The sequence below is a fragment of the Equus asinus genome, chromosome 18 (assembly GCF_041296235.1).
Source record: "Equus asinus isolate D_3611 breed Donkey chromosome 18, EquAss-T2T_v2, whole genome shotgun sequence".
NCBI classification, from domain to species: Eukaryota; Metazoa; Chordata; class Mammalia; order Perissodactyla; family Equidae; genus Equus; species Equus asinus.
In genome coordinates this window covers 27,860,370-27,881,498 of record NC_091807.1, presented here as the reverse complement: position 1 = coordinate 27,881,498, position 21,129 = coordinate 27,860,370, and the positions used below count along the sequence as shown (strand labels likewise).

At 35.9% G+C, this 21,129-nt stretch overlaps 1 protein-coding gene and 1 pseudogene across 1 annotated transcript; both read right to left on the bottom strand.

The window, feature by feature from the left end:
• Positions 1-7,029: 7,029 nt before the first annotated feature.
• On the bottom strand, positions 7,030-7,875 carry LOC106847391 (keratin-associated protein 13-1-like). Its single transcript, XM_014866653.3, has one exon. It carries the CDS (start codon positions 7,823-7,825, stop codon positions 7,298-7,300), a length of 528 nt encoding a protein of 175 aa, XP_014722139.3. The 5' UTR covers positions 7,826-7,875; the 3' UTR covers positions 7,030-7,297.
• A 10,930-nt stretch (positions 7,876-18,805) lies between these two features.
• On the bottom strand, positions 18,806-20,278 carry LOC106847084 (keratin-associated protein 13-1-like; annotated as a pseudogene).
• Between the last annotated feature and the right edge of the window lie 851 nt (positions 20,279-21,129).

Here is a 21,129-nt window from a genome sequence, read left to right as displayed (position 1 = left end):
GGAATTTGCAAGTGAAGATAACTTGGATTATTATATTTTTGAAAATCATGTTAGTTATAAACAAAATAAGATTGAGCTCACAGGGGAGCACACAATGTTGCTGTTTCATCATCTGTCAGAGAAAGCCAAGTGGAATTTTGTATATTTTCTCTCATTGTTTCAATCACCTTCAATCTCCTGGTAACATTCTAGAAACCATAGTTATATCCCAAGCAATCTGGGGGTGATTACAACGGTGGTGATAATGGAGAGGAAGAGAAGAAAGAAGAGGAATGACAGGAGGGGAGCGATGAGATCTCATGGCACAGTTGAAATCACATTAAAATGAAACTTCGGAACCCGGGGTTCTATTCTTATCCTTACCATTAATTTGCTGTATGACCTAGAAACTGACTCTCCTAGGTCTCAAGTTCCAAATCTATATAGTAAGTAAGTTTAACTTGGTGATCTATACAGTTACTTATGTCTCTCATATTTAGTGTATTTAAGAAGAAGGTGGGACATTTTCAATTCCTTAAAGAAATAGCACCTTCGAGAAGTCTGTGATTCTCTTTGAGCCTCCATTTTTCTCATATGCTAAAAGGACCTTAGAATATAATAGATGAATCCCTCACAGGTCTGCTGTAGGGTATAATGAGATAATGAATAGGAAATTTAGTTAAAGATTTCTTGGCTCTACACAAAGATATCATTTTGTTATGTTTGGCTTATTTACAACAAGCCATATCTTTAGCAACTTATTATTTCCTAAAATACTATATTTATAAAAGCTTGGAAAGTAACTATAAAAAAATCAAAGAGTATCCAATTTCATGGTGAGATACAACTGAAACAGACCTATGGCTTTCTTTAGAAGCTCTTCAGCTGTGTTGAGTTTGGGCTTTGGGAAAGCACCAAGATGGAAGCCACTCCTTCTCAACCTACACCCTCACCACCTAGGTTCAGTGATGATGTCCCTGCACACCAGACACTTAGAGAAATGAATCAGACAGGAACGCGGTTGTTGGACTGCAAAATTCAGACAGTTTTGCCAACCCAAATGGAGTGAATTCAATTCTAGGTGCTGAAAGCTCATAGGTGTTCTTTTCTTGATTTTATAAACATATACTAGTCTTCTATTTACTTGCTTTTTATCCTATGGACCAAACCGTATAACTAAATTATTTCCTTGCTCTCTATATTTCTGGTGTACGTGTCAACTTCTTAATTTCCTGTTCTGCCAGCACACACACATGGTCAGTTGGTCATTGTGTTGGTTTGGCTCTCCTCTGCTCCGGAGATTTACAGTTAGAGAAAGTTGCACCTTCAAACTATCAACTTCCAGGAAATTACCACTTTAAGAGAGTTAAAACACTAGAAATATTAGTTAGGACTTTGCATACACTCAGATTTTCAAAGTCTATTCATAGGGAAGTATTGACCTTTTATTAATCCCACAAATACACAACAAAACAAAATTAGAAAATACACAGGTAACAAACCATCATATTATTTTTGGCTTAAGGAGTTTATTACATTTGAATCACGTGAATTTTATTTTAAGGAGAAAATCTTTTGAAATAAATTCTATCACAAATGATGATATTAAACTTTAAATTTGGGTTATTGTTCAGTTTAGTGCTGGCAGTACATTTTTAAAAAGTGAAAAATCAGTAGATTTAAGATAGAAATGAATTACAAATTTTTAACGTAAAAGAATCTCATGTGATTGTAAATTAATGTATATTGTTCATAAAGGTCCAAACATCAAATTAAAAAAACACAATGGAAATTGAGAAATATTTTGAAATGTATGATAATAATCAGACAACTCAGTAAAATTTGACAGATAACAGCTGCTTAGAAGAAAATTTTAGATTTTAATGTATATATGAAAATACGAGAAAGCTTGAAATCAAATTTTTAGTACTCTACATGAGGAAGCTAGATAAAAGAATAGCAATTTAAACCAAAAGAAATTTTAAAATAGGAATTATAAAGATAAGAACAGAAATCAATGAAATAGAAGTCAAACATAAAGCAGAGAAAACTAGTAAGGTCAAAATTTAGATTTTGTGAAAATCAATTATTTCAATTTTTAAAATAAACCATATAAGAAAAGAAGTGACCAATAGCTATACAAAATCTACGTAATTATTTGGAAAAAAACATTTTTTTATATTCTTCAGCAGAATTAATTTTTCCTTCATTTCATCCAGATAGTAAGGTGAGTGTCTCAACTTTCCTCATTCTTCTTGTTTTCCAAACACATCTTCACAATAGCCTTCACAGCAAACTTAAGAGTAACCACAGAATGAGTAAGGAGCAAAACTACTCTAGGCAAAAGTGGAAAGTTAATAAATTTGTTTTCAAAGAGTTGAGAGTCCTAGTAAGATCCTCTGCACCAATCAACGAGGCTTGGAACCTCATTCTCTTCCAGTTTATTTTCATCTCTAATTCTACATTTGTATGACAGTAAACGATGGGGGTATCAGTTGAAGGAGACTTTCCATGCACTCACATCCTGGTCAGTCCAGTCCTAACCTCGTATTGATTAGTTCTATACAATGTAGACTTTCAGGGGGAATTTTTTTTTTTTTAAAGTGAATTATGCGTGAACATTATACAAATGGACAATTTCAAAATATGTATGTTCTTTCCTGTGGAAATATGGACTTGCAATTTTTTTGTTTGTGGGTCAGCATTCCTAAGACATTGAACCATTTTCTTTTTTTTACTCAACTCCCTTTTGTTTTATTGGGTTTTTTTTGGTGAGGAAGATTGGCCCCGAACTAACCTCTGCTGCCAATCTTCCTCTTTTTTTTTTTCCTCCCCAAAGCCCCAGTACATAGTTGTACACCCTAGTTGTATGTCCTTCTAGCACTTCTATGTGGGACGCCACTACAGGATGGCTTGATGAGTGGTGTGTATGTCTGCACCCAGGATCTGAACCGTTGAACCCTGGGCCACCAAAGCAGAGCTCCCAAACTTAACCACTAAGTCACCTGGGGGCCAGCCCCCAATCTGGATTCAATTGTTTCTGATCTAAGGAGTGTTATCCATATATTATAGTACCTACTGTTTCAATTGCACCCACTTCTAGAAATTGTTAATCAAATCAGACAGGGTCAAATGAATTATTTTACAGGTAATTTTTGAGGATACAAACTTTTTGAATATTTTTACGTTTTTCTTTTCATTTGTTAAGGCTATTTTGAACTGATATAAAATTCCAGGTTGACTTGTTTTTTCTTTTCAGTCTTTTAAAGATTTCATTCCATTTTCTTCTAAGACAATTAGCTATATTTCTTATTACTATTCCTGCATATGTAATATTTGTTTTTTCCTCTGGCTACTTTAACAATTTTATTATCTTTTCTTTTTACCGGTTAACTATGATGTGACTGGATCTGGATTTCTTTTTATTTATTCTGATTCAAGTATCCTAAGATTCTTGGATTTGTGCATTGGAGATTTTTTTTGGTTTCTTTGCTGTTGTTGGCTTATTCTTTGTCAAATATATAAAGATTTTTACTATAGTTTTTCTATTTTTTTCTTCCTAATATTTTTTTCTGAGACTTTTGTTGTATAGTTTTTGGATTGCTTGATGTTTTTCAACAAGTTTCCAAATCCTTACTCTGTCTTTTCTGTCAGTCCTTAATCTCTGTGTAGCTTGGATTGGATAATATTTTATTTAAAAATCCATCCTCAAGTTCCACTTATACTTACTTCTGTTTTGTCAAATATTCTTTTAATCCTACTTTTACTTTAAATAGTTGATTTTCTGGTTGAAGATATCCACGTTTTTTATTGTTATTTTTATTACTATTATTACTTCCACATTTCTTAAAATTCCCCATATGTTTGTCAATTATAGCCATCTTTATCTTAAATTATTCATCATAGTCATTTTAAAGTCTGTGCCAACTAACTCTAATATTTCTGTAAAATGTGGATTTTTTTCTATTGATTATTTTTCTTTTGGTTGTGGTAATATTTAAGTGCTCTTTGAAATTCTTTGTTTTATTGCATTACAGACATTGTATATAAAAGAACCATGGATTCCGGAGTAGATATATTTATATCTACATACACATATGATTGTATTTATATACATTTGTGATTATATGGTCATACAATCATATAAGTATGATTGATACATATATACACACAAATATACATATGCAAATAAATTACTTCTTGTCTAGAGAATGTAAGTCTTTTCTTTTGCATGTTAGAAAGGTACAGGGCTTATCAGTGAGATTCCTCAAAGAGTTGAGTTAGCCAAGCACAGTCCCCAACTTTTATCAGCTTGACTGCACCTCCAGTTTGCCTATACTCCACCGGATATGCTGCCACTTTCTGATCTCAGCACAGTATTATATTCTACCTGTCAGCTGGCGGGAGGTTGGTCCATAGTTTCTGATGGTTTTAGTTTGCCTTTGAATTCGAGTTTTGTTTGTTTGAGTTATTGTACTTTATAGTTTTAACATTTTTACGTTCATGTTTGTATATTCGAGTACTCTGTCAAAATTCTTAAAGTTGTCTTTAATTTATTAAGATTAATAGCCACAATAATTTTTATGTGCGTTTCTAATATGTCCATTATCCGGACCTACTGTAGGTTTGTTTGAATGCTGTGTTGTCTCTTGGTTTGCTCTTTTCTTGCCTTTTTCTAAACTTGGTAATTTTTAATCAATCACTATAGAAAGGTTGAGGCTCTGAAGGTGACTATTTGCAGAGAAATTTACTTTGGATGTAGCAACCTGGGGTAAGATTATGCATAATCTCATAACATCAATGTTGATGCAGTTCAAAGGTTGGCTTCAGTTTCTTTCTTTCTTCTTTTTTTGAGGAAGATTAGCCCTGAGCTAACTACTGCCAATCCTCCTCTTTTTGCTGAGGAAGACTGGTGCTGAGCTAACATCCATGCCCATCTTCCTCTACTTTATATGTGGGACACCTACCACAGCATGGCTTTTGCCAAGCAGTGCCATGTCCACACCTGGGATCTGAACTAGTGAACCCCAGGCCGCTGAGAAGAGGAATGTGCACACTTAACTGCTGCGCCACCGGGCTGGCCACCAAGGCTTCAGTTTCTGTGAAGCATATTCTATGTTTGCTTACCCTTAAAATTCTAGGAGAGTCTTTAAAAGCCTAGAATGTCTCAAAAACCTAGTCTTCAAAAGGCTAGAATGTTTACCTGTATTCTCAGCTTCTTAGAAACCCTGGATTCTGATTCCGCTCATTCACATCATGAACCCATTAGCATCTTTGGAGTCAGTAGGAAGAAACCAGCCCAATTATCAACATTTATTTTGACTTAAAACCTCTCTTAATTTTGATCTGGCAGTTCTCAAACTGATAGTGTTTCAGTGTTCATGCAAAGATCATTTTACCCAATTTTACTAAGGTTCTTATTGATAGGAGTGATTTGAACTACCCAGTCTGCTGCTGCCAAAAGTTGTATTTGGTAAATAACATCATGCTAAATTTCTCTCTATAAGGGTGGCTGGTAAAAATGTTCATTTTGCGATATATTAAAAATGGTGTACAATAGACAAGAAATCTACAGTGAGGATTATCCCTAGAAATCTGTCCAGTAAAATTGATAGGTAGATATGAAAACTATGATTATTTTCATTTGAAACTCAGAATTTAAAATGATAAAGTAGGATGCACCCATTACAAATGCTTAGCCCCATGTACCAAATACATCCTCCATTGTACATTAACTGTCCAACCTTTCCCAAAACATACCAGGGACCTTTCTACTTCTCTGCTTTGTTTATTTCTTTGTATCTTCCCAAACTTCCTCTATTCCATTCTATACTACACTCTATACAACTTCTGTTTTTTTCACAAAATTGTGAATAGCGATTTCTCTGTAGGACTGGAATATTGAGCCAGACCATGACTCACTGATTTTCCATTGCCTCATGTTTAAAAGAAATGTACAGGGGCAAACCCCATGGTGTAGTGATTAAGTTGAGTTCCTTCCACTTTGGTGGCCTGGGATTGTGGGTTTGGATCTTGGCTGACATACACTACTCATCAGCCATGCTATGGCAGTGACCCACATAGAAAAGTAGAGGAGATTGGCAACAGATGTTAGCTCAGGGCTAATCTTCCTCAGCAAAATAAAAAGAAGACAAAGAAATGTACTTAATGGTGCACATAAAATTTATTTTCCTCTGAGTGCTGTTTAAAATTCTGAAGAAATAATGACTTGAAAAATCTCTTTAAATATTTATTTAGCTCAACACAAAGACAAGGTCTTTCTATTATGAAATTTGTCTTCTGCTCAAACAGTGTATGACATAGCAATGTACAGTTTTCTGGAATAAATGGCCCATAAAATATTAGCATGTAATTATAAAAAATAAAAACAAAAGATCTCCATTTTTTTGGCTGACATAAAAGTTTGTGATTCTCAGCCAAAAGAAGTTTGAGCCATTAGAAAGCATAGAGGTAAAAACTCAAACACCTTGAATCAAAAGCCTTACACCAAGAATAATTGGCTTCCACCTTATACACTGTAAAGAAATGAATTCCGTGGAGAAGTATTCACTGGGATTCATTGATTTGGTCAATTGTACCAACCTACATAAGAGAAACTTAATGGAAGTTATTCACGTTTTATATTTAGTAATTTTGTTAAATGTACAACCACAAGTCATATTGATGTTTAATTTTTATTTCATGTACAGACCTGGCAGTGTAACTAAATTTTATTCTTTCTCGCTGCAGTCTATAGGTACCCACTAACTTACATGCCTTTCTCCTTTGAAGAGAGATACAAGGAGTCATGTGATTTAAAGGATTAGGCTTTCAAAGCTCTCAAGAATTTTGTTTATCCCAAGTTTATATAAAGAGGCAAAAAAACCCTAAAAAGCAAAAATTTTGATTCAAATCCCCCAGCCTCTCTGATTTCAAATCTTGCTTTAGCAAATAAATTCATCTTTTACATATATAAACCCAATAAATAGTAAAAGAAATTCCTGGTTAATAAATAAGTAACAAATAATGATAACAACAACATATATGGATGCAAGAATAAATGTGTTTATTTAATTAAGATGATTAGATTTTTCTTAATTTTTGAACAATGTCTAATGAGTGGATGAATTCTATCACCAATGCAACTATATGATTTAAAACTCAACTTCATTACTTAGTTCTACATTCTGAAAGAACGAACTTGTAAGCTAAGCTGGGTGACCCAAGAAAGGGTGAGCAGTTAGTTTTGGAAAACCGTGAAGAGAGTTGTTGCTTGTGAGAATAAAATAGTTGAGATTCTGCAGAATGATCTGGACACTCAACAAGTGAATCTGTAGAAGTCAGATCCACAGATCGGCCGGTAGCAAGATGGCTGGAGATTCCAAAAACGAAAATAGGTTGGATGGCAGAATCGGGATCCAGAGCTCAAGGAAGGGAAGCCACAGATTCCATAATGCAGTGGTCTGAAGCCACTGGATCCACAGCCCAGTGAATAGGAACTTCTAGATCTATAGCCTGGGCAACAGCTGTCACTGGACCTACAGCCCAGAGGCCGAGTATAAGTTGACCCGTAGGGACTGCAGAGACTGGAGGTCCTTGTGTGGTAGCAGGATCTCTGGCAGGGGCTGGACACCACACAGGACGTTTGGTATCTGGTGGGCTCCCAGCAAGTCTTGTGACAGCCACTGTAGAGAGAGGAGCCCAGCTGGCAGGTGCTGGGAGAGCAGAGATCAGTGCTGTAGACCAGGTTGCTGGGGTAGGAAGAGCCACAGAAGGAGCCTGGATAGCGGAGGTAGCTTCCAAGGGAGTGGGAGGAGAAGTTTCCAGAGCAGCAGCTGTAGGACATGGTGACAGGAGAGGTGAGTACAGCTGAATTACAGTGGCAAGATTCTGAGGTTGATTTCTACCTCTGGGACTCTGGCCATTATATACTCTCAGCAGTAGATGTTGAAAGCTTTGAGGGCCTCATTCCTACATTTGTACTCCCTCTTTGTGTAGCATTAACTCAATCATAATTTCTGTAATTGCAGCTGCATAGTTTCCTACATATTGTTTTTATGGGTGCTATAATAATTTTTGTTATAATATGAAGCTAATAAACTACGCTTGTGTCAGAAATTCCATGACCGTTTTACATTAATGACCACCTCATCATGGTCAGGAATGTCCTTCTTTTTCTTCCTGTTATGCATTGCACATGCTTCTTATTCTGTCTTTGCTGAGGTATACATTCCTTCTAAGCGTGTGGATTGAAATGACAAGAACTTCTGTCAGCCTAGAATACTCTATCCATTGAAAATACGCTTCAGATATGATAGAGAAATAAAAACTTCCCTGGATAAATAAAAGCTCATGGTGTTCACTGCCAGAATACCTCCCCTAGAAGATGTGATCAAGAAGGCCCTCATATCTGAAAAAAAAGAAGAAAGTGTTTGTAAACCATTGATCAAGGGGATACATAGGCAGAAAAAACCCTGAAAATTGCAGCTCTCTTTCAAAACTGCTTAGAAAACACTTAATTATAACATTTAAGATAAAGGAAAGAAATGCATAAAAAATAGCTATAATCTGGGGCAAGCCTGGTGGTGCAGTGGTTAAGTTCATGCCCTCTGCTTCCATGGCCAGGAAGCACCAGTTCAAATCCCAAATGCAGACCTAAGCAGCACTTATCAAGTCATGCTGCAGCAGGCGTCCCATGTATAAAAAAACATAGAAAGACAGACATAGATGTTAGCTCAGGGCCTATCTTCCTCAGTAAAAACTGGAACATTGGCAGTGGATATTAGTTCAGGGCTAACCTTCCTGAAAAAAAAAAAGTATAATCTCATCATTTTAACTATAAAATCACAACACAAAATGGAATAAGTTGTGACAATAATAACTTAGAAGGGGAAGAGGATAGGGATGGAAACTGCTTCAACAAAAGAAATGAGGCAATCAGAAAATGGACTGTCTGATCTATGAGATTCTTTTATACAAACCTCACAGTAACCACTAAACAAATAATCAGAACAGAGACACAAATCATAAATAAAGAGAAAACTGATAAAACTATCCTAGAGAACAACCATCTGAATAGGCGATCTGAAATACATGGGGCAAGAAACAAGGGAAATACAGAACAACCAGAAAACAAGGGATAAAATGGCAGCATTTAGCCCTCATATATCAATAATCACTCTAAATGTAAATGGATTGAATTCTCCAATCAAAAGACACAGAGTGGCTTGATGGATTAAAACATCAGACCCAACAATATCTTACCTCTAGGAAACACATTTCAGCTCTAAAGACAAACACAGGCTGAGAGTGAAGTGGTGGACGTGATATTCCAAATTAATGGCAAACAAAAGAAAGCAGATGTTGCCATAGTCACATCAGAAAAAGTAGACTTCAAGATAAAATAGGCAATGAAAGACAGAGAAGAGGAGTATATAATGATAAACGGGGCACTGCATCAAGAAGACATAACATTCATAAATATATATGCACCCAACACAGGAGCACCAAAGTACCTAAAGCAACTATTAACAAAACTAAAAGAAGATATCAACAACATAATGATAGTAGGGGAAGTGAACACCCTACTTACATCAATGAATATATCATGCAACAAAATGTCAACAAGGAAAATGTGGAATTAAGCAAAACACTAGACCAGATGGACTTACTAGATGTATATATATGCAGAACACTCTATCCAAAAACAGCAGAGTACACATTCTTCTCCAAGGCACATGAACGTTCTCAAAGATAGACCATATGTTGGGAAACAAGGCAAGCCTCAATAAATTTAAGAAGATTGAAATCAGCATCCTTTCCAACCATAATGCTATGAAACTAGAAATCAAGTACAATAAAAAAGCTGGGAAAGGTACCAAGATGTGGCAATTAAACAACATGTTACTGAAAGACAAATGGGTCATTGATGAAATTACAGGAGAATTCAAAAAATGTCTGGAGAAAAATGAAACTGAAAATAAACCATACCAACTCACATGGGATACAGCAAAATCAGTGCCAAGAGGGAAATTCATAGCAATACAGGCCCACGTTAACAAACAACAAAATTCTCAAACAAGCAATCTTAAACTACACCTAAGAGAAATAGAAAAAGAAGAACAAACAAAGCCCAAAGTCAGTAAAAGTTGAGAAATGGTAAAAATTAGAGTAGAAATAAATGATTTGGAACCAAAAAAAAAAAAAAAACCCACCATAGAAAAGATCAATTAAACTAAGACCTAGTTCTTTTAGAAGATAAACAAAATTTACAAATCCTTAGCCAGACTCACTAAGAAAAAATGAGAGAGGCTCCAAACAACAAAATTAGAAATGAAAGAGGAGAAATTACAATGGATACCAAATACAAATGACTATAAGAGAATGCTATGAAAAAATATGCCAACAAAGTGGACAATCTAGAAGAAATGGATAAATTCTTAGACTCATAAAACCTCCAAAAACTGAATTAAGAAGAAAGAGAGAATCTGAATAGACTAATCACAAGAGACTGAAACAGTAATCAAAAACCTCCCAAAAAATAAAAATCCAGGACAAGATGGCTTCTCTGGAGAATTCTATGAAACATTTAAAGAAGATTTAATATCTATTCTTCTCAAACTATCACAAAATATTGAAGAAGATGGAACACTTCCTAACACATTTTATGGGACCACCATCACCCTGATCTCAAAGCCAGACAAGGACGACATGAAAAAGGACAATTACTGGCCAATATCACTGATGAACATAGATGCAAAAGTCCTCAACAAAATGTTGGCGAAACGAATACATCTACATTAAAAGGATGATACAGCATGACCAAGTGGGATTTATACCAGGGACGTAGGGATGGTTCAATATCCACAAATCAATCAATGTGATACAAAACATTAACAAAATGAGGAATAAAATCCACATGATCACCTCAATAGACACAGAGAAAGCATTTGACAAGATCCAACATCGATTTATGATAAAAATTCTTCTGGAAATTGCCAATCAAGTTAGCCAGGGTCAAATGAATAATGTTATAGACAATTTTTGAGGATACAAATTTTTTGAACATGTTTTTGTCTTTCATTTTTGAAGGAGATTTTGAACTAATATAAAATTCTCTGTTGACTTTTTTTCTTTTAAGTCTTTTAAAGGTAACATTTCATTTTTCTTCTAAGAAAATTAGCTGTATTTCTTATTACTATTCTCCAGCATGTAATGTTTCTTTTTTCCTCTGGCTACTTTTAAGGTTTTCTTTTTTATCTTTGCTTTTCCACCAACTAACAGTGATGTGCCTAATCTGGGTTTCTTTTTATTTCTTCTGATTCGGGAATTCTTGGATCTGTGAGTTGGATATATTTTTTGGTTTGCTTGCTGTTGTTGGTTTATTTTTTATCCAACATGCAAAGTTTTTAACTATAATTTTTCTATTTTTTTCTGCCTAATTTTTTTTTTTGGAACTTTTGTCACATAGTTTTTATATTGCTTGATGTTTTACGGTAAGTTTCCAAATCCTTACTCTGTCTTTTCTGTCAATCTTTATTTCTCTCTGTAGCTTGGATTGGATAATATTTTATTAGAAAATCCATCTTCAACTTCACTTATCCTCACTTCTGTTTTGTCAAATTTTTTTTTAAAGAGTTTATTTTTTCCTTTTTCTCCCCAAAGCCCCCTGGTACACAGTTGTACATTCTTAGCTGTGGGTCCTTCTAGTTGTGGCATGTGGGACGCCGCCTCAGCGTGGTTTCATGAGCAGTGCCATGTCCGCGCCCAGGATTCTAACTGATGAAACACTGGGCCACCTGCAGTGGTGCGCGCGAACTTAATCACTCGGGCACTGGGCCAGCAGCTGTTTTGTCAAACTTTCTCTTAATCCTGTTTTTACCTCAAACCATTTACTTCTTGTCTGAGGATATCTATTAGGTTTTTTTTAATTATTATATCCATAGCTCTTAAATTTTCCCATATTTTTATTAATTGTATCCACCTTTTAAAAAAAATTTTATTGAGATTATGATAGTTTACAGCCTTGTGAATTTTCAGTTGTACATTATTGTTTGTCAGTCATGTTGTAGGTGCACCACTTCACCCTTTGTGCACACCCCTCACCTCCCCTTTCCCATGGTAACTACAGATCTGTTTTTTTTGTCTACATGTTTAACTTCCACATATGAGTGGAGTCATACAGAGATTGTCTTTAGTTATCTGGCTTATTTCACTTAACATAATACCCTCAAGGTCCATCCATGTTGTTGCGAATGGGATGATTTTATCCTTTTTTATGGCTGAGTAGTATTCTGTTGTATATATATATATATATATATATATACATACCATATTTTCTTTATCCAATCATCAGTTTATGGGCACTTAGGTTGCTTCCATGTCTTGGCTATTGTAAATAATGCTGCAACAAACATAGGGGTGAAGAGGACTTTTGGAATTGCTGATTTCAAGTTCTTTGGATAGATACCCAGCAGTGGGATGGCTGGATCATATGGCATTTCTATTTTTAAATTTTTGAGAAATCTCCATAATGTTTTCCATAGTGGCTGTACCAGTTTGCATTCCCATCAGCAGTGTATGAGGGTTCCTTTTTCACCACAACCTCTCCAACATTTGTTCCTTTTTGTTTTGGTTATTTTTGCCATTCTAACAGGTGTAAGGTGATATCTGAGTGTACTTTTGATTTGCATTTCCCTGATGATCAGTGATGATGAGCATCTTTTCATGTGCCTATTGGCCATCCATGTATCTTCTTTGGAGAAATGTCTGTTCATGTCTCTTGCCCGTTTTTTGATTGGGTTGTTTGATTTTTTGTTGTTGTATTGTGTGAGTTCTTTATATAGTATGTAGATTAACCTTTTGTCAGATATACGATTTGCAAATATTTTTTCCCAAGTGGTGGGTTTTTTTTTTGTTTCTATCCTGTTTTCCCTTGCCTTGAAGAAGCTTTCTAGTCTGATGAAGTCCCATTTGTTTATTCTTTCTATTGTTTCCCTTACCTGAGTAGACATGGTATTCAAAAAGATACTGCTTTGACTGATGTCAAAGAGTGTACTGCTTAAATTTTCTTGTAGGGGTTTTATGGTTTCAGGTCTTACATTCATGTCTTTAACCCATTTTGAGTTAATTTTTGTGTATAGTGTAAAATAATGGTCTACGTTTCTTCTTTTGCATGTGGCTGACCAGGTATCCCAACATCATTTATTGAAGAGACTTTCATTTGTCTCTTGTATGTTCTTGGCTCCTTTGTCGAACATTAGCTGTCCACAGATGTGTGATTTTATTTCTGGGATTTCAATTCTGTTCCATTTGTCTGTGTGTTTGTTTTTATGCTAGTGCCATGCCATTTTGATTACTATAGCTTTATAGTACATTGTGGAGTCAGCGATTGTGATGTCTCCAGCTTTGTTCTTTTTCCTCCAGATTGCTTTGGCTATTGGGGTCTTTTGTTGTCTCAAATAAATTTCAGGATTCTTTCTTCTATTTCTGTGAAGAATGCCATTGGGATTCTGATTGGGATTGCACTGGATCTGTAGATTGCTTTAGGTAATATGGACATTTTGATTATGTTTGTTCTTCTAATCCATGAGCATGGAATATCTTTCCATTTCTTTATGTCCTCTACAATTTCTCTCAACAATGCCTTGTAGTTTTCATTGTATAGATCTTTCATCTCCTTCGTTAAATTTATTCCTAGATATTTTATTCTTTTTGTTGCAGTTGCAAATAGGATTGCATTCTTGAGTGCTATTTATGCTGGTTCATTAATAGTGTACAGAAATGCAACAGATTTTTGTAAGTTGAGTTTTTACTGTACAACTTTGCTGTAGTTGTTGATTATTTCTAATAGTTTTTTGGTGACTTCTGTAGGCTTTTCTATATGTAGAATCATGTCATCCACAAACAGCAAGGTTTCACTTCTTTTCCAATTTGAGTCTCTTGATTTCATTTTCTTGTTATTGCTCTGGCTAAACCTTTAGTACTGTGTTGAATAGAAGTGATGAGAGTGGGCACCTTTGTCTTGTTCTGTTCTCAGAAAGATGGCTTTCAGTTTTTCCCCATTAAGTATGATGTTGACTGTGGGTATGTCATATTTGGCCTTTATTATGTTAAGGTACCTTCCTTCTTTACACAATTTATTCAGAGTTTTTGTCATAAATGGATATTGGATCTTGTCAGATGCTTTCTCTGCATCTATTCAGATGATCATGTGATTTTCACTCCTCATTTTCTTAATGTAGTGTATCACATTGATTGATTTGTGGATGTTGAACCACCAGTACATCCCTAGTACAAATCCCACCTGAGTCTGGTGTATGATCCTTTTTATGCATTGGTATATTCTGTTTGCCAACATTTTGTTGAAGATTTTGCATCTATCTTCATCAATGATAATGGCTTGTAATTTTAATTCTTTGTTTTCCTTGCCTGCTTTTGGTATAAAGGTAATTTTGGCCTCATAGAATGAGTTAGGAAGCATACCATGTTCTGCAATCTTTTGGAGTATTTTGAGAAGGATAGCTATTAAATCTTCTTTGAATGCTTGGTAGAATTCTCCAGAGAAGACATCTCGCCCTGGACTTTTGTTTTGGGGGATGTTTTTGAGATCTGTTTCAATATCTTTACTTGCGATTGGTAGCTTTCCTATTTCCTCTTGATTCAGTTTTAGAAGGTGTATAAATATTTTGATTAATTTTTTCCAGAGAATGCAAGTCCTTTCTTCTGCATGTTATAAAGTTACAGGGCTTATCAGTAAGATGCCTCGAAGAATTGAGTTAACCCCGCACTGACCCCAATTTTAATCAGCTTAACTGCACCTTGACTTGGTTGATACTCCAACTAGATATGTTGTCATCTTCTGACCTGAGCTCATTATTCTATATGTCAGCTGCCAGGGAGGTTGGCCCATAGTTTCAGACTGTTTGAGTTTGTTTTTGAATTCATTTGAGTTTTGTTCATTTTAGTTATTGTGTTTTATACTTTTATGATTTTCACGTTCATTTTTATATATTCTAGGATTCTGTCAAAATTTTTAAACTTGTCTGTAATTCCTTAAGATTAATAACTACAATCATTTCTCTATATGTTTCTAATATGCCCATTATCTGGTTCTGCTATAGATTTGCTTGTACTCTCTGTTGTCTCTTGGTTTGGTCTTTTCTTGCCTTTTTCTAACCTTGGTAATTTTTTTCCTTTTTGAGGAAGATTAGCCCTTAGCTAACTTCTGCTGCCAATCCTCCTCTTTTTGCTGAGGAAGGCTGGCCCTGAGCTAACATCTGTGACCATCTTCCTCTACTTTATATATGGGAAACCTGCCACAGCATTGCTTGCCAAGTGGTGCCATGTTCCAGGCACCCAGGATCCAAACCAACGAACCCTGGTCCGCCAAAGTGGAATGTGTGCACTTAACCACTGTGCCACTGGTCCAGCCCCTAACCTTGGTAATCTTTAATCAATCACTATAGAAAATTTGATGCTCTGAATGTGACAATTTGTAGAGGAATTTACTTTGGATGTAGCAACCTGGCATAAGCTTATGAATAATCTCATAGCATCAAGGTTGATGCAATTCAAAGATTGGCTTCAGCTCCTATAAAGCATATTCTATGTTTGCTTACACTTAAAATTCTAGGAGAATCTTTGAAAGTGTAGAATGTTTCAAAAACATAGTTTTCAAAAGACTAGAATGTTTACCTGTATTCTCAGCTTCTTAGAATGCCTTGCAGTCTGATTCTGCTCATTTACACCATGAGACTATTAGCATTTTTGAAATCAGTAGATGATTCTAGGAAGAAACCAGCCCAATTATCAACATTTGTATTGACTTAAAACCTCTCCTAATTTTGAGTCGGCAGTTCTCAACCTGATAGTGCTGCTGTGTTAATGCACAGGTTATTTTACCCAGTTTTACTAAGGTTCTTATTGATAGGGGTGATTTGAACTACCCAGTCAGCTGCTGCCAAAAGTTGTATGTGGTAAATAACATCATGTTAAATTTCTCTACATAAGGGTGGCTAATAAAAGTGTTTATTTTATGATATAAGAAAAATGGTGTGGTGTGTCTGGGGGCCAGCCCCGTGGCTAAGTGGTTAAGTTCATACGCTCTGCTTCGGAGGCCCAAGGTTTCACTGATTCAGATCCTGGGCGTGGACATGGCACCACTCATCATACCACACTGAGGCGGCGTCCCACGTACCCCAACTGGAAGGACCCACAGCTAATAACATACAGCTGTTTACTGGGGGGGATTTGGGAGAAAAATGAGAAAAAAAAAAGATTGGCAACAGTTGTTAGCTCAGGTGCCAATCTTTAAAAAAAGAAAAATGGTGTAGAATAGACAAGAAATCTGCAATGAGGATTAAGGATTATTACTAGAAATCTGTCCAGCAAGACTAACAGGTAGATATGAACCCTATGGTTATTTTCATTCAAAACGATGCAGTAGTATGTAGCCATTACAAGTGCTTAGCCCCATTTACCAAATACGTTCTCCATTGTAAATTAAGTGTCCAAATGTACCCCAAAAATACCAGATAACTTTCTACTGTTCTGCTTTGTTTATTTGTTTGTACCTTCCCAAACCTCCTCTATTCCATTCTATATTACACTCTATACTACTTCTGGTGTTTTGCAAAATTGTGAATATAGATTTGTCTGTGGGACTGGAATCTTATGCCAGACCTTAACTCACTGATTTTCCATTGCCTCATGTTTAAAAGAAATGTACAGGGGCCAAACCCATGGCGTAGTGGTTAAGTTCAGCACATTCCACTTTGGCAGCCCAGGTTTGTGGCTTTGGATTTTGACTGACATATTCTACTCATCGGCCACACTTTGGTGGTGACTCCCATAGAAAAAGTAGAGGAGGATTGGCAACAGATATTAGCTCAGGGCTAATCTTCTGCAGCAAAAAAAGAAAAAGTAAAAATAGAAATGTACTTAATGTAGCACATAAAAATTTATTTTCATCTGAGTGCTGTGTGAAATTCTAAAGAAATAATAACTTGAAAATTTCTTTAAATATTTATTTAGTTCAACACAAAAACAAGGTCTTTTTATTATTAAATTTGTCTCCTTATCAAATTGTATCTGACATAGCAATGTATGGTTTTCTAGACTATGTGGACTATAAAAGATTAACATGTAACTATAAAAAATAAAAATAAAAGACCTCCACTTTTTTGCTGACATAAAGGTTTGTGATTCTCAGCCACATGTAGTTTGAGCCATTCGAAAACATACAAGGTAAAAATTCAAATATCTTGAAGCAAAAATCTTTATAGCAAGCACAATGGGCCTCCATGTTACACACTGTAAATAAATGAATTCCACGGAAAAATATTCACTGGGATTTGGGGATTTGGTCATTTTTACCAGCCAACTTGTGACGAACTTAATGGAAGTTATTCAAGCTTTATATTTAGTATTTTTGTTAAATGTATAACCACAAGTCATATTAATGTTTAGTTTTTATTTCATGTACAGACCTAGCAGTGTAATTAAATTTTATTCTTTCTCTCTGCATTCCATCTGTACCCACCAACTTGCATACTTTTCTCCTGTGAAGGAAGATATAAGGACTCATGTGATTTAAAGGGCCTAAAGAAATAATGAATAGGATATTCTTTGAATCCTGATTTCAGCACTATTCAGGGACAATGTCTTTTTGTAATTAGTTTTTATTCCTTAGTAACCTGCTATTTATCTTAATCTCATGTGGTTTCCTTACAAACTTGGCCTGTGAAAGCTGAAAATATTACCAAAAGAATAAACACATAGTATCCCCAAATTTATGTTGAGATCCAAATGAAATTATCAAGTCAGCTGACATAAAGAGGTTTTTATTTTCATCTATATTTAGTTTGGGCTTTAGGAAAGCATCGATGTGGAATCACAGACATTCTGAAGCTATACCCTTCCCAGTAAGAATCATTGCCTCTATCTTTCCATATATACGAAAAAGTGAAATATGTTGGAAACTCACCATCAGACGCATGAGTCTGGTCATTTTTAACAGTAAGTATTGGGTAACCTCATTAGAATTTATTTAAGGCTCACATGTATTTTTAAATTGATCTTTTATTTAGTTTTTCTTTCACTTATTATCCTAACTATGTAAACATAAATGATATTCTTCTTCATGAAATTCCCAATGAATCTGTCAACTTCACAGTTACATATTCTCTCTGTCCACGTAGGTAAAATCCATGTTCTTCGAAGGAATCAATGTATATCCTGCTTCTGAAACTTTCATTCATAAAACTCTAAAGTACAGAACAGGTAAGTTCAGGTTCAGTAACTATAGTTTGAATGAGACAAATACCCAAAGCCCAGAGAAATTAGATCAAATCCACAACTTTTTAGACTTCCAAAATTTACTCCCAGATTCATTTGAGCTTCTATTTAAGCTAATATAATACAACACAAACTCTGGTCGATAATGTATAAACAATAACATAAGAATATTTCAACACCAGAATGAATTAGTTTATTCAATTTAATCATTTAACTTTTTAACCATTTGGGGCAGAAGATAAATTAGCATGAATTCCATCAGCAATGCTGATATTACTGGGTAATTATTATTATTACTGTTTACTGGGTAATTACTATTACCCAGTAATAATAATAATACCCATAATATTATTGGGTTGTCGTCAAATTCAGAGGATTCAGGAATCAGTCTGTTAGCCTGTGCCTGATGGAAAGAGATTAGGTAAGGAACTGGTGATCAAAGACTAAGAAGATAGTTGCCACTGGGAATAATGAACATGATGAACATTTGATAACTTTGCTTTAAAACTATTGAAATGCAACAAGTTGATCAGTAGAAGCCAGATGGATAGGTAGGTTGGTAACAAGATGGCTGGAGATCCCTAGAAGCAAACCAGATTGGGTGGCAGAAACTGGATCTATAGCTCAAGAAGGAGAAGCCAAGGACTCCATAACTCAGAGAACCGAAGCCACTGGATTGAGAGCCCAGCAAATAGCAACTCCTAGATCCATAGCCCAGAGATAAGCCACTGCTGGACCCAAAGCTAAGAGAAACAGGATAAGTTGACCATGAGGGACTTCAGAGTGTGGAGACCCTTGAGCTGTAGCAGGACCTCTGGCAGGGGCTGGCTACCACACAGGATATCTGGTACCTGATAGGCTCCCAGCAGGTCTCCCCACAGCCATTATAGAGAGAGTAGCCCAACTGACAGGTGCTGGGAGAGCAGAGGTCAGTGCTGTAGACCAGGGTTCTGGGATAGGAAGAGCCACAGGAGGCACCTGGGTAGCCCCCAAGGGAGCAATGAGAGGAGAAGTTTCCAGAGCAGCAGTTTTGGGATATGTTGACAAGAGATGTGAGTTCAGATAAGTCACAATGAGAAGGTTCTGAGGTTTGTCATCTTGTGGACTGGGTAATTTATGTACTCTTATGAATTGCTATGGTACAGTACAGCTGCAATCCTCTCACATTTCGACACCCTCTTCTGCATATGTGTAATTCATTAACCTTCTCTGTAATTGTAGTTGACTAGCTTCCTACCTATTGTATTTATGCGTGCTATAATTTGTTATGATAGCACAAAGCCAGTGATCATTCCTATCTCAGAATTTCTAGGACTGTTTGTCAGTCATCCTCATCCTGTTATGGCCGTGACTCCATGTATATCTATTCCTGCTTTGCTCTGGGATTCTTTCTGTCACTTTTCTACTCTGTCAAGCGGCATAGCTTTGTTTTTTTATAAGGATGCTTCTAATGATTGATTCTACTTGTCACCACTGATTCACATTCTCCAAATTTATTTTCCATCTATCACATGTTATTACCCAGTGCTTCTCACACCTAATGGAGGGAAGAAAAATAGCACATAATGAGAAATGGCTAGAAACAGAAAAGAATCAGGAAAACATTTAAAGGCAAAGGGACTCAAGAAGACTGAATTGAGATGGAGTCACAAGAGGAGGTTGATTTGGGCCATGTGAAGAGGGAGTGGGGTAACGGTGATAATGTGGGAAATCGGGAAAAGGGACTGACGTGACAGAGATTTCAGGTATCTCTTCTGCTTACTTTTAGCATATAGATCTTTTAATTTAAATGCCATTTAAAACAAACTGAAAATATAGTTTATGTCTTTTCTTACATATTCATTTACATCATCCAAATTTTAAAAGCACCTGGGATCTGCGTCCTAGAACAACTCAGGTTTTCCACTGCTCAGACTATGTATAAGTTTTGTGTATTTTCAAAGTCAGTTCCTTTCCTGTAATTTCCTCCCAAAATATAAAATATCTTTCTTTCGTCACCCATAGTCTTCATTTTATTTTTTCTTGGCATAATATAATAACTGAGTGTTAATTTCCAATGGGTTCATTATATTGGAGAAATAAATATTAATGGAAATTCTTTAGGCTGAAGAAAAATAATCTTAGAAGGAAATGTTAAATTTTAAGAAAGATTAGAGAGAATATTTGCTAGTTGAACTCTTCAGGAGGCAGACACTGAGACGGGGAACAAAAAGTTTGTACGAGAGTAGCACCTAAGAAAGAAAAAAGCTGTTCTCCCACCTATTCAATCATTGATCAGGGGCTGCCATGAGAAAAAACTTGCTCTTGGCTTAAAAGCTGAAGCAGACCCCGAAGAAGCCAACAGAGAAAAGTACGCCTCTCTTTCCGAGGGGAAATATAAAAGAGTGAGGTCAGGGGGCTGAAACACAGTCCCTGTCATGACATTTGATGTTGGACCTGCAATTGGTGCTCATCATCTCCCTCTTTCATTATCCCTTATAAATTTGCCTCACCCTCAGTTACCACCTCTATTGGTCTTGGTTGATTTCTTGATAGTGTTACCCAAGCCCTTATTCCTGAACCCGAATAACCATACCTTTATCTTGCTAGAGTTGCTGCATTTGACAAATCACATCTAAGATTGGACAGGTGGTTCCAGGAGCCTTCCAGGAGCCATCCAAGTAGATCAACTGAGCTCCACACACATTCACCCCCTTACCCTCATTGTGTAACAGATGGCAACTCTTTTTCTTTTTCGTTTTTTTTTTTGCCTGCTAGTCCTTGAAAACAAGGAGCCCAAAGTTCTTAGGCAGGAGCCATCGCTGTAGTTCAATGAGACCCTTAGTATGTCCCTTAGCAAATCTGGGAACTTGG